General features: G+C 47.0%; 1 protein-coding gene across 3 annotated transcripts in view; it reads right to left on the bottom strand.

The window, feature by feature from the left end:
• Positions 1 to 14,526, bottom strand: part of KCTD1 (potassium channel tetramerization domain containing 1) — a 184,061-nt gene that overhangs the window by 90,355 nt on the left and 79,180 nt on the right. Inside the window, exon 1 of one of the 3 annotated variants that reach the window (XM_079109308.1) lies at positions 4,097 to 4,574. The exons of 1 other annotated variant lie outside the window; for it this stretch is intronic. Coding sequence is in view for 1 of the 2 variants with exons in the window: in XM_079109306.1 (XP_078965432.1) it covers positions 1,932 to 3,740 (1,809 nt within the window). In the remaining variant the exon portion in view is untranslated. Of the gene's footprint in view, positions 1 to 1,931; positions 4,052 to 4,096; positions 4,575 to 14,526 lie in introns of those variants that run through there. One more of the 3 variants, XM_079109306.1, reaches the window with a different exon arrangement.

Raw genomic sequence — 14,526 nt, forward strand, 5'->3', positions numbered from 1 at the left:
ACTTTATGTAGTGTTTTAACTAAAAGAGAATTAAGGCTAAGTCTTAGCTTTTGATTAGCTCAGCTCTTGATTGAGAGCCATGTAAGCAGCACACGGACCTCAAACGTGTAGCTAACTTGGGAGTTCCCTGACAACAATTCAAGAATAATAAAAGCATCAGTATATAATTTTATGGAACTGATTTATCACTTAGGTAAATAAGACTGTGGCAGAGGATCACACTCTTTATAACAAAACAAAACTAACAACGATCAAGACAACAAAAAAAGACCCTAATCTTTTGTGGATTTTAAAGTCACCAATTCTCTATGGCACCAGTGTCAAGAGACCAGCAGACAGATGCAAGTAGATAACCTGTTTCATTGTTATTCCAAGTACATACATGGTTCAATAAACTTTCTTAGACTTTTAATTACTAAGGTGCACTTTTAAGGGTTTCTACTTTATCAGAAAAAAAAATGTGAACATTTATTTTCGCTTTCAATGATAATGCAAACTCAAACTCCTATCCTTAAAAACTCTCTAAAACAATCTCCCTGTCAGAAATGGATGACCCCAGCAGTACGAAAGACACACAGCCTGCAAGTCTTGTGTATTTTAGAGAACTGTGCTATTTATACTGCCATTCACAGCCCCTTTCTCTGTTGGCCTTGAGGCTTGCCAATTAGCTGGTAAACCTCTCAAAGGGTCAGTTTGTCCAGAACTGGAATTTCCACTTTGGAAAAAGCACAGAGGTAGGTACCTGACATCTGTCCCTGAAAGGCCTGCACTACACCTCCAAGTTTAGGGCTGAAATTCCTATTCTGCTCAGTGGCAGGGAGGCTGAAGTGGTAAAATCTCTTATGGCTACTGCTGCGTGCACAACAGGATCCCCAGAGACCTCTTATTGGTGGCTCCTAGAGAAGAGTGTCCAAAAAATGAGTATAATTTGAATTATACTCATAAATACATTCCTCTAGGTAAAATAATAAGGGAAGAAGCATCAAACCCTTCTAACATCAGGCCCCAATCTCAATCTAAGCTTTGGTACTTCTGAGGATAAAGTAATTTTAGGGTGGATGTAGTTCCTCATCTTTGATGAGGACACCTGTGAACTGATTTGCCCAAGCAGGCTCCGTGTCTAGGCTAGCCTGCTTACTCTGATGGTGGGCCACTCTATCTTCCTCTTCCCCCAGATGTTACTTTTGGAAGGGCTAAGGACAGACAGAAATGTTTCAGTGCCCCACAGCAAGCTGGCTGGGAACCTCCCATACACTTTTACTGTGTAGTCTGACTGGTAGCACGGAGACCTAGTTCCCATCTGAATAATAACCTTAACAAGTGATTAATGAGCGAATTTAGTTAATGGAAACTACAAGCCAGAGGTCACTTTACATTGGACTGCAAGCAACGGTACACAGGGGGCACTCGACTTTTCTCTCCAGTCTCCGCCCCTTTTCTTAAAAAAAAAAACAGGAAATGGAATTGGCATATTTTTTAATAATTTATAACTTTCTGCCTTCATAAGTTATGGTGAATGTGTAACGGAGTAGTAGTTTAACACTTTATTCAAATGTTTTAAGTAGCTGCTCCCTCTCTATATACATCCTCCCTGCACTGTGCTTTATACAATTCACACATTCAATGAAGAGGAGGTGCAAGAGCCAGTTAATCCTTTTGTTCTGCAAACTTCGACGTTTCTAGCATACTGCTTAGCAGTGATTTGTTAGGTAGCACGTTCCCCTACCCCAATCTTTAAAGGTTAGGTGTAAACACTTCCTCTGTCCTGAAAAGCACCAAGAGAGTTAAGCTTCAAAAGGTGAAGTCAAATTCGATGCAGTATATTGGCTACTTTTAAAAACTTCCCCCCAACCCAGACCTACGTTAGCACAAAAGTTAGTCCCGAAGTGGTACCAGAGAAATATTTCATGCATAGAGGTTGGTTTGGTTACCTGGGTGGGGGAAACAATAGCAGGTGAAACTATTGTGGGTGAATTGGTGCTTCTGTGCCCATTGGCTTCTGGAAGAAGAGGCAGGGGGTCGTGTTTCACGGAAACCACCACCACCGCATCCACAGGCTCCGAGGGGCGGATACAAAGTCTTTTGGGGGAAGAAGGGCCGCAGATTTCCCCGGACCCGAACACTGACTCGTAAAGGGCGCGCTTGGGCGCAGCCTCGGACTTCACGTCGGGCCCGACCTGGCTGTCTTTGGGGAGGATATAAGTGTTCCCCAGCGAGGGCGGCTGGGGGCGGTGGTGGTGGGAGGGATGGGTGGGGGTATGGTGGGAGTGGTGGCGAGTCGCCCCGTTCAAAGCCTCGGCATAGCAGCCCTGCGGGGCTGGAGAGCCCAGTTTGGTGCCAATACCCGCGATGCTGTTGAGCGTGGCGATGGAGACAGCGCCGATGCAGTGGTTGGTGTAAGTCTTGGATAGCTTGGCCGCCTTCGAGAGCATCTGCATCCTGGTGCCCAGCAAGTTCTTGCCAATGGCTTTGTTCTCGTACCAGGTCACATCGCCCTCACTGCAGTGGTCCCGAGGCCGTTGGAAGAACGCCTTGCACAGGGGATTGCGCTTCGACAGGTACTTGACGAAGCTGGCATAGGGGCAAAACTCTGTGCCTGTCTCGTACATGCGGGGCAAGTTCTCCTCGTCGCTGCTCTCTGCGCGCTTCTTGCTCCACGACGACGAGCGCGACTTGTGGTAGGGCCCGAGGGACTTAAAGTAGACGAACTTGCGACCGTCCTCGTCCATGGCCAACCCGAAAGAGTCCTCCTCCAGCTCGCGCTGGTTCTCGCGGCCGCGCGTACAGAAGTACATGCACGTCTCGAACCAGACCTTGTTGAGCAGCCCAAAGGGTGTGTTGGTGCTGAAGACGCTAGAGGTGTAGAGCTTGCGCAGGTCAGCGCGCGTGATAGCTTGCTTCTGTACCACCGGCCCCGCGCCCTGCTCCTCAAGCTTGCGGATGACCGCGGCCAGCGTCAGGTTGGCGCTGCGCAGCTCAGGGTCCTTGGTGAGGTCGAGCGTGCGGCAGTACGGGGGCTCGTTGAGGTAGCGGTTGAGGGAACTGCGGATGCTGATGAGCGACGACTTGCTGTAGAGCTGGCCGCTCTTAGAGCGGGCCTCGGCGTAGAAGGAGCGCAGCACGCGGCACAGCGCCCCCTTGTCCATGGTCTCGAAGTCCGGGCTCTGCGCCTTCTCGCTCAGGTACTCCCGGAAGATGCGCACGGCATAGCGGGTGGCCAGCCGTGTGTTCTCGCTCAGCCGGGCCCGCTCGGGGCGCTGCAGCACGTCGGGGTCCAGCTCCGCGCCGTCCCCGGGCGGCCCGCTGCGGGCCCGGGGCGCCAGCAGTCGCGGCGGCGCCTCGGGCTCCAGCGCGGCGCTCTGGTCCATATTGATCATATGGACCGGCTCGGGCTCCAGCTCCTCCCCGGCCGAGTCCTCAGGCTCCAGGGGCTCGTCCCAGTCCAGCCCCATCTCCTCCTCTTCCTCCTCCTCGTCCTCCTCCAGCCCCCCACCTCCGTCCTCCTCCTCCTCGTCGTCCCCCGTTATCTGCACCTCCTGGATCTCGTCCTCCTCCTCCTCCTCTTCCTCCTCCTCCTCGCCCGCGCTGCAGTAGTGCGGGCGTCCGTGGCGGCGTCCGCGGCCCCCCGCACCGCGCTCACCCTCGCCCCGCTCCCCATTGTTCTCGGCGGCGGCGGCGGCGGCGCTGGCGCTGCCGCCCGCGCTGGTGTTACAGTCCCCGCTGCCAGGCATTCTCGCCATATTGCCGTCTCTCTGCCAGTCCTCGGGCAGGGCGCATGCGCTATATTGGACCGCAGCGCTGAGAGCTTTTGTGTTTAATGACCTTCAGCTACCGGGAGGCAAAGCCGGGCTCTTAAAGGAGCCGCGCTCCAATTGTCATCCGGAGCGCTGTTCCGGAGGGGCAGCGGCGAGCAGGGGATGCAGGGGAGGGGAGGTGGGGGTAAATTAGACAGGGAGAGGGTAAGGGACCGCGGCTTGCCGGACCTTCTTCCCCTACCCCGCTCCCCACTTCTAAGAAAACTTTGAAGGAAAAAAAAAAAAAAAAAAAAGGAAGGGGAGGGAGAGCTGTCGGTGGGGGCGAAACACTCCCAACTTACCCTCTGGCGGAGAGGCGCGCGGGCCCGGGCGGGAGAGAGGGAGGGCCGGCGGGAGGGCGGGGCGGTCTCACTTCTCTAAGTAATGCCCGAGGAGCAGTGCCCCTTCCACCGCCCCCTCATTGCCCCCCAGAACCGGGGGTTCGGGGCGGCGGCTGCGCCGGGTGGGCCGCGGGTACTGCTGCGAGAAGCCCGTGTCTGGGGCCGCCCGGAGCGGAGTGGAGCAGGCAGGTTAATGAGCAGGGTGGAGGAGGCACGGCGAGGCCCCGCACCCTCTCAGCGCCCGCGGCCAGGGCGCAGCGGGCGAGGCTTGGGAGCGGGATGGGGCTGGCGGCGGCGGCTCCCCCACCTACTTGCTGGCGGCGAGGCGCGGGGGCCTGGGGCCAGCAGCGCGGCTCCCAGCTCCCTTTCCGACTCTTGCAAAGGAGTGAAACACGCCCCACGTCAGCCTCATCCCTTTTGACTTTTCCAACTGCCACTTTTAAGCTGTCATTAAAGACCTGGGGCGCTCCCCGTAGGTCTGGGGCAAGTCCGCGCTGGTCTAGCCAGCCTCGGGAAGGAGCGAGAAAAAAAGGCTGGGAGGGGCGGGTGGGAGGGGAGATGCTAGAAGAGGCACTCAGGACCCCAGGGACCCCCTTCCCACTTGTCCAGATCGCCGCTCTCCCAGCCCCAGAGCAAAGTGACAACACCCTCCGGCAAGGCGCTCCACCAGATTGGAGTTAAAGCAGCGCAGGTCCCCAAGGCCGAGCAAGCGGGCGGTCGGAAAAAGTGAACTTGGGTCTCGGTTGCCCCAGCCGCGCCACAATTCCGGCAATTCGGATCCCCAGTGCGCCCTCACTCGAAGTTGCCAACCGCCATTCGTTCGCCCTCGGGGCTCTGCTGCCTCCGGCGCGCGGGGGCGGGCACCTCGGAAACTGGAAAGGCAGCCAAAGACCTCGCCGGGTCCCGCTTTCCCATAGGAGACGCTGTCCCATTTCCAGCCAAACACCCGAACCCGGCGCGCCCAAGCTCCGGGCGCGCCCTCTCGTCACCACCTCCCGCTCTCTCGACCCAGGGGCAGCCCCCCAGTGCCGCCCTGGACCTCCACTGTTCTCTTTGGCTACGCAGCTCCGGCCGCCTCCGGAGTTCGCACTGCATCCTAACTTTCACCTCCTTGGGCAGCCCGAGTGTCTCCTGGTGGACCGACCAGCTCGGAGGAGTCCCAGGCCCAAAAAGAACCAACGGAATCAGCCAGCAGTGCGCCCCCGTGCTAGGCCCGCTCTCCAGGAGGTAGCCTAGCCAGCTCCTCGAGTGCATCCTACAATTTGCTTCCAAGTTCGAATTCTGGATATTTAAGCCTTGCGAGGTCTGTCAACTGTCTTTTGCCCGGTCTCCGGCCCTCCCGTCTTGTTTTCAGGGCAGTTTATCATTTTGCGCACCGAGAAAAACCCACCCATCAACTTATAATTTAAAAAGAAGGAAAGGGAGACTAGGTTTCTGGGCCGCGCGGGTAACCAAGTGGGAGCTGACTATGTCTTCTGCAGAGATCGCTGCTTGCTCTCCGCGTGCCTTGGCCCTGGACGCCCAGCAGCGTCGGGGAAACAGCGCCAGGTGCGAAACAAGTTAAAGCAAGTCCCTGCCTCGCGGGCCCCCTCCGGCTCCTCGGGGAAACACACACACACACACACACACACACACACACACACACACACACACACACACACACACACACACACACACACCACACTTTCTCTCTCCCAATCTCACTCTCTTTCATCCGCCCTGCTTTCCGCAGAGAATCTGCAAGGAACTCTGAGGTTGCACCTCTCGGGATTTGTTCCCGAGATGTGGCCAGAGAGATGGCCGGCTTTGTTAACAACACACTATCCACCCCACCCGCCCCCAGAAATATGTTGAAAGCCGTGTTTGACAGAACCTTGGGCGGTGGGCAGTTAAGTCAGTTGCACACAGTGGCACACATCAGTCACACACTACTTCCGGAGGGCTGACCCTTTGTCCCGGGATGCCCCAAGGTTTTCTGACCACTAGACGCTGAAGCGGAGAATTTCAGCAGTGCTGAGAACTCAGGTGGGCGCAGGGCAAGTAACCCACCAGGGGCCACTACTCTGGCGGCCCTCACCTCTAGCGCAGTGAACCCAGATCCTGCGCTGATTCCAGGGTGTGCTCCTGCTTGACCTGGGGGTCTAGGACTGTGCTTCAGCCCACTGGGGAGCTGTTCCCCACTTCTGCAGGGGTGGGGAGTACTCCCTCTCCAACATACACACACCAGATCCACTCCCCGCAGGGTGAGCTGCTTTGAATTGCTTGCAGTTTGCCGGAGGCGGTGTGCTGGGTTGGACGCTCCGGGAAACAAAGCGACCAAAAACAGCTCCCAGTTGACGTCAACGTATTTCCAGAAAAGAAAATAGTTTTTTGCTCCCAGGACAAAATAACCCCCAGGGCAGGTCTCTACTGGCAAAAGCCGGGGGAAAGGGGTGGGGGAGCAGCAGAACTGAAAAACCCCAAGCGCGAATACCTTTTTAACGGACTTGGAAAAACAGCAGTTTCAGGTGCTGCCTGAACTCTTTGCAAACAACGGGCAAGACCCGCGCTTAAATTACGCACTAAAAACTCACCTTGCAAAGTATGCCTTGGTTTGATTACCGGGCGGCTGTCAATGTGCTTCGTCTACCACCTCCTGAAACACTACCAATTTTTTTTGCCAGTGATACTCAAAATAATGGGAAAGACTAGTTCAGGTTAGTTACTACAATAGTCACCAGGTGAGATATGGGGGGGGGGGGGGAAACAAGGAAATATGTACGTACCCTCTTCCCCCTTGACCAAAAAGAAAAGTTGCTTAATTTTTAAAACGCAATAACACAAAATTACAGTTGAGTTCATAAAGGAATTCAAGTTCAGGTTTAATAAATGATCCTTTAAAAAACATCCTGTGTTTGCACACACATAATTCCAAACTAAGAGGAAAGCTTTCTGCTTATTGTTTTTGTATGACACAGTGTTAGTTGTTCAGCCTATCAGAGCAGCTTCTCTTTCCTCCTGTTGACTCTTAGCATCGTGAAGTCCATTCAGCCCACCACTTAGAACTGACGCTGCCATCACTCCTTTGAAAGGACGCTTGCTTTATTTCTTGCACAAGACCTATGGCTTCTTTATCATAAAACAATTCCAGTATATTATGGAACACTCGTGTAATCACTACACTGTCAGAATACTTAAAGATAGTGACACAATTATTTTGGGAGGAAAACCTCCAAGTTTTCCCCCTTTTAAATTCTATTTGTACTGTAGATTCACACTTTATGAAAGTTTATGCCATATAGAAACATTCATATATGTTATTCTTATATTTTTATTATCAATATCAATTAGGATAGTCTTTTTGAAAAGCAATTAGACAACCTCACTAAAAGCCATGAAAGTGTTCATATTCTTTGACCCATAAACTGAGTCCAGTTTTCTGAGCATAATATATCACATACATATACAACTATATGTAGTTGCTTTTTTATCTGCTTGTTTCCTCTACTAAACAATACACTTTAATAGTTTCAGGCTAGTGCTTGGAACATGGTGAAACTCCAGTCATTTGTATTGAATGAATGAATGTCTAGGATCTGTGTTTAGTTAAATCCTACATTTAGTGGGAAACTTTTTTGTGTGAGAAATGTAAGTATCATAAATCTGAATTTCTATAATCCAAAATCAGGACAAAAAGTAATTACATACAACATATTGCTTGCAAATTAAAGTGAATTTAATGACTACTTTGGATTGATATTTTCCTGTTATTAATTTTTTCTCTAGTGGAACATGCTGTACTAAGTTATTGTATAAGTAGAGTGTAGGTCCTTTTCTTTGCCCTTGTAGAATCAATGTTAATTAACCCTTCTGAAGGCAGACCCCTGGATGAGAGGTGTTTGTGTATTAAGAGGTGGGTAGGAGAGGATTTAAATTGGTACATTCAAAGGGTTTTGTAGGCTCTTGGGCAAAGGCCAGAAAAAGCATTTAGCTAATCACTTTAAAGAAACAAATCAAAAGAGAATGCCATACTCTTTTGATTTGATCACTAAAAGATTCATAAAGTGCTTTGGAGGTTAAATATGAATTCATATTAAAGCAATTTTGACATATCTTTGTTTCAGTTTCACTATTAATTCTGTTGAATTCAACCGAAGATCATCTTGAGTAATGTTTTTTGAACTCTGATGAAAACTGAGCCCATGTAATCTAACTACAAAGTGGAAGAAAAGAAAAACAACTCCACAAGTGCAGAAACTACGTCTTATTACTGTAATTCCCATTCATTCCCAATTCAGCTACATAGCATATTTTAGAATGGTGGCTGGCATATAAGAAACACTCAGTAAACATACAAATAGTTCTGTGAAGGGAGAGAGCTAACTTCAACCCAAGATTGTCTAGCAAAGTGATCAGCTTCCTCTCTGAAACCAGACTGCATGGGTTTGAATCCTAGTTTGCCTTACCAGGTGCTCTTTCTATGTTTCACTTCTCCATTATTACATTTTCTGGGACATAATAATTACAGTTCCTACCTTATAAAGGATTGTTTTGAGAATTAAATAAGTTCACATGTGTAAAGCCCATAACAGTGTATGGAACATTAGTAAACATTCAATCATTAGCTCCTATTTATTAAGGTTCTAATATTTCCCAAGCTTCATTATAAATAGCAAAAAAAAAAAAAAAAAAAAAAAAAAAAAAGGTCAAAGACACTTTAAAGGGTTAAGCTATGTGCCCAGGTCTCTCAGGCCTTGCTATGGAAGGCAAGTCTATTCCATAGCTCATGCCTGAGCTTCTTGATCATGCTCAGCCTCTAGGAACCAAAGAATGGGAAAAGAGGAAGGAAGGAAGGATGGACAGATGGGACTGACTTCAAGGGAACAATTCTTTACTGTTAAAATACCCTGGTGTGTAACTTGTTTGGGAATCTTGCAGAATAGTACTAAGCTGGGGCCTGGGACTATGAACACAGCAGAAATGGGCTGAGAGAACAGTATAATTTTGTCACTTGGTCACCTGAATACTGATATTATTTTCTTGGGCTACTGGATGTAGGGACCCATTTGTGTCTTAGAAAAAAAATGAAGAATTTAAAGATGAAAAGGAATGCCCACAAATCCAACCAGATTAGAACAAGGAGGGTATTACCTGTCTTTTCATTTGATGCTTCATCAAAAAAACAGGTCGGAGGAAACCTATGTAGTGATTGACAGGAATAGAATATTGAGTTTCTTATTGCCACCTGCTAATTTGGAACCTTCCAACCTAATACTCACCTTCCCTTTTCTTAGGCTATTTTAAAAACAAACATTATACAAGTGCAGTGTAGTTTTCCATAAGTACATTGTGCATTTGTGGATCCTAACAATGTGTTATCTCCCTTTGTTATAATAATCTGATAAGGAGACTTCACTTGGTTAATAAAGAATTCAAATGTAAAGGTTTTGAAAGTCAAAATTAGGAAAATTAGTTATGATAGTCATTCATTTATCTTTTAGTCATTTCTCTTTAAAGGGTATGTGGGATTGAAGTAGATATTAGTCCTATTATCAAAAAACATTTATTTCAATGTCATTCAATTCATATTCATGTGACAAATAAGTACTTTTTAAACAATGGGGGAGCTATTTACAATGGTTTCAGAATAAAAAATGTTCCTGAAACTATTTGCTATATTCAAATAAAGAAGTCTATCAAGTTAGTAAAATCAAAATAAAACTAATAACAAAACTGTTTTTAAAAAACACTTTATACTCAAACCCCTGTTATTCTTCTCCTTATTATTATTTTTTTGGTCCGTATCAATTAGGATAGCCTTTCAAGAAAGAATTAGGCAACCTTTCCAAAAGCTATAAAAATGTTCATATTCTTTGACCAAGAAATCACTTCCAGAAATTCATCTTCTTAAGAAATATCTCATTTTATTTGTATTTTGGTTAGTTTGGTTTATTGTGTCTAGACCACTTAGACAAATGAGTTTTTGCAGTTTATGTCATAAAACATGCTCCAGAATATTTCATAATACCTTGGAGACCTACCTTTGTTGACAAAAGTCTAAAGAGTAAATATTTGTTGAATGAAGAAAGAAGTTCAATGAGGGTAGAATCATGTTTTCTCAGTTTTCTATAGTGAGGTCAGGCACTGACAAATATCTCGACAATGATGGTAGAGATAAAGGATATTAACTTAAGAGCAACACAAGATAACTTTTAAAGGTCATATTTTAGTATCTTCATGACTTTGAGAAAGTTTAAGGACCAGATTTTGAAGCTAGCAAAAAATGGTATCTATGTATATATATATATATATATATATATATATATATATATATATATATATATATATGGTGGCAATTCACAGGACGTGCAGAAGAGTGGATATGTACCTGCCCTGTGGCTGTGTTTTTAAATGAACTAAAAAAGAAAAAAAAAAAAATCCCCTTTTAAATACCCAGAAGCACTAACCCACATTTTGAACTAATTGACTTACTTTTTCTTAGAAAAGCTTAATTTAACTGATAGGGGCACATGGGTTTATCTGAATATTTAAAGAAGCCCTGGATGGGTTTGTTCTATTTCTTTAATTTGATGCTGGAGATACAGGCTTTGCATATGATGGAGGAAGGCTGCTTTGGAAAGGGTGGGGAAGCAGGAAGCTGTGACCTAACTTTTCTGCCCTAGGATCCAACCCGTGGAGGAGTCCCAATTCTTCATATTCAGTCTTCCTACAGTCTGTCCTTTGATTATGAGACCCCAGGGGTCACATGTTGTCATTACTCCAAATAAAAACAAACTCCCTCAACATCGATGGCATCTGTTTTACAATCTTTTCTCTCTTTATGGCTCATTCCCTTAAATTAAAAAAACACAAAATAAAATTGTGGTTTACCATTCTTTTCTGACTATAAAAGCAGTCATTGGCAAAGATTCAGAAAGTACAGAAATCTGGAAGAAGATATATGTCATATTTCTCGTCTGGTCTTTGACATGGGCACTGTCAACTTTTTTTATGAGTACATGTGAGGATGGTTTCCATTTTCTACAAGAGTAGAAACCCAGAGAGGTTAATTAACTTGCCCAGCATCACCCAGCTTGTAAATCAGACTCCAAAGCACGTGCATTTTCCCCAACAATTGACCAGACCAGAACTTCTGGTTTTATTTCCACGGCTCAGAGGAAACTACTTTATATTCTGGTGAATTTCTGTGCATGCAATGCCATATGGTTTACTGTTCAAGTACTATGTATTTCAAGGTCCATAAATCTAAATATGTAACCAGTGGATGCTATGGTTTGACTGTGTCTCCCAAATTTTGTGTTGGAGTCTTAATCCCTGAAGTCATATGTTAATTGTATTTGAGAGATGGGACTTTTGAGAGGTGATCCATTTGTGGGTTAAGGTTATTGAGGGAGTGGCTTTGTTATAAAAGCTCTCTCTGATACACTTGCTGTCTTGCATGTGATGCATGGTATTGCCTTGGACTCTACAGAGTCCCCACCAAAAAAAAAAAGGCTCTTAAAAACAATCAGCCCCTTGACCTTGGACTTCCCAGCTTCCAGAACAGTAAGAAATAAATTTCTTTTCTTTAAAAATTATCCAGTCTGGCCAGGCATGGTGGCTGCACACTTATAAATCCCAGAATCCCAGCCCACTTGGACGCTGAGGCAGGAGGATCACAAGTTTGAGGCCAGCCTCTGGAATTTGGTGAGGCCAGCAGCAACATAGCGAGGCCCTATTCCAAATTAAAAGAGACTGGGAATGTAGCTCACTGGTAAAGCACCCCTGGGTTCAATCCCTAGGAATGAAAAAAAAATATCTACTCGGTCTGTTGAATTCAGCAACAGAAAATGGACTAAAACTGTGGGTTTTGGCCACTTCTGCCAAGCACAGGCTAAGAGGCAGGCAGGAAGGAGGACTCTCCCCTGACTCCAGAGAAGGCCGAGCCTGAGAAGGACTGCAGGGTCCATACTTTTCCTTCGGCCTTTCTCCTGGTTTTCGTATTGCAGTCTGCAGTAGGAAAACTCGTGAGCTCACTCTGCATCCCACTGTGGGAAGCCGAGTTGAACTGTCAGGGTTTGAAGAGGAGCCTCCTCTAGGCCCTTTTGCTGTCCATATGGTGACATATAGAATACAGCTTTTAAGTGGATGATCACTGAGAGGCCCAGGAAAGTGCTTGCTATGGCATCGTTCCCAGTTCTGTGACATTTGGGATATTGTGAAGGCTTTTTAGACCTTAGCACCATGCCTTGGTGGCTGACGCGCTTCTCAATTCGTGATTAATTTAACTTTTCTAGAACTGCTGCTGGCTTTTAGATTGAGAGCCTGAGGCAGAGGTATGTTAACTTTATGGTGCATCAAATTACCTGAGTAACTTGTTTAAAATGCAGATTCCTGGGTGCCAGCTCCAGAGAGAATGATTTAGTAGGTCATGGGCGTGGCCCAGGAATGTGTGGTTTTCACGCACAGCTCAGATAGTTCTAATACTTATCTGACCACACTGTGAGAAACACTGCCTCAAAAGCTAACATAATTTATCAAATAATAAAATAATTTCTTCTCTAGCATTTGGGGGCCAAGAATTCATTTGAAAATTAAATGAAAGTTATGAAAACTTCCTTAGAAGTTGCACACACACAATTCAGTTTTGCCTACTGTTTCTGGGGTTGGGGGTTTGGGGTCAAGGCTATATTCTTATTTATTTATATTTAAACCCAGGGGGACTTTATTACTGTGCTGTATCCCCAGCCCTTGGTAGTTTTTATTTTTATTTTTATTTTTTTGGTACCTGGGATTGAACTCAGGGGCACTCGACCACAGAACCACATCCCCAGCCCTGTTTTGTATTTTACTTAGAGACAGGGTCTCACTGAGTTGCTTAGTGCCTCGCTGCTGCTGAGGCTGGCTTTGAATTCTCTATCCTCCTACCTCAGCCTCCCCAGCTGATGGGATTACAGGTGTGTGTCACTGCACCTGGTGGTAGTTTTTACTTTGAGACAGGGCCTCATTGAGTTGCCAAGGCTGGCCTAACACTTGTGATCTTCCTTCCTCAGCCTCCCAAATTGCTGGGATTACAGGCGAGCGCCACTGGGCCTGGCTCAGAGAGGCTGCATTCTCAAAATCTGGTCTCTGATATCACTTTAATACTCCCCCACGCCCCTTGCTGGTGAAACCATCATGAGCCAGGTGCGGTGGTGCATACCTATAACCCCAGCTATTGGGGAGAGTGAAGCAGGAGAATGGCAAATTAAAGGTTAGCCTCGGCGATTTAATGAGACCTTGTTTCATAATGAAAAATAAAGAGGCGGAGATGTGGTTCAGGGGCGAGCCGCTGGGTTCCATCCCTAGTACCAACAGAACAAAACAAAACAACAGCAAAACAAAACAAAACAAAAAAAAAAAACAAAAAAAAAAAACCCATGGCTCTTTTCTTTAGTTTCATTTCCCCATTATCCTGCTCTGGTCTAGTTTCCCAGTGTCCTCAGCTGCATCTCCCGCATCTCCCTCACAGTCCTTTGTGGGGAGGACTCCAGAGAGAACAGTCCTGGAAAGTTCAGACACAGGGAGGACACGTGGAGGACAGTGACCACAAAGATGATCCTGAACCTCGAGCATGCCTTCGAAGCTCCTGGCAGCTTTGCGGAAGCATGGAGTGCTGGCCCAACCCCCAGGGTGTCTGATGCAGCTAGATTTGGGTGGCGCTGAGAAGGTGCAATCTCCCAGTGCTGCTGCTGGTTCCCGGACCCCACGGTGAGAACCACTGGCTTAGAAGAAGGGGATAAACCTACCCACTATGGTCTGAATGTGCTGTATCCCTGCCCAAGCACCTGGGAGGTAGGGCCTTTAAGAAGTAATGAGGTCATTTGGAGGGATTAATGCCTTTCTTCAGGGACTGGATTAGTTACCTCAAAAATGAGTTCTTACCAAGCCAGACTGCCTGGTGTGTTTTTTCTCCCTTTTGCACGTGCTTGCTTGCGCTCCATTTTCTGTCCTAAATTGAAGCAGCACAAGGCCCTTGCTCAGCAGCATGCTCTTGGACTTTCTAGCCTCCAGAACCATGAGCCAAAGTAAAACTTCTTTCCTTATAAATCAGTCAGTCTCAGGTATTTTGTTATAGCAACAGAAAATAAACTAAAACAGTACAGAAAGAAGGGACTAAAGATGAGGACACGAAGCCTGGTGAGCCTTCCTGAGGCAGTCCAGTAGGACTGGGGAAGAAATCTTTCGCATCACTCCCTTGGCTGAATCTATGGGGCAAGGAGATGATAGGAGGCCTGAATCCTGGTTGGCCTGGCCCTAAAATCCCTATTTTCTTTCCTGGAGATTTCCACAGGGATATTCCTTCTATCCCCTCTGCCGATTTAATTTTTCTTGCATCTTCAAGGCCCAGCTCCAAATCCTTCTTCTCCACA

This window comes from Sciurus vulgaris, assembly GCF_902686455.1.
Source record: "Sciurus vulgaris genome assembly, chromosome: 13".
Lineage (NCBI taxonomy): Eukaryota > Metazoa > Chordata > Mammalia > Rodentia > Sciuridae > Sciurus > Sciurus vulgaris.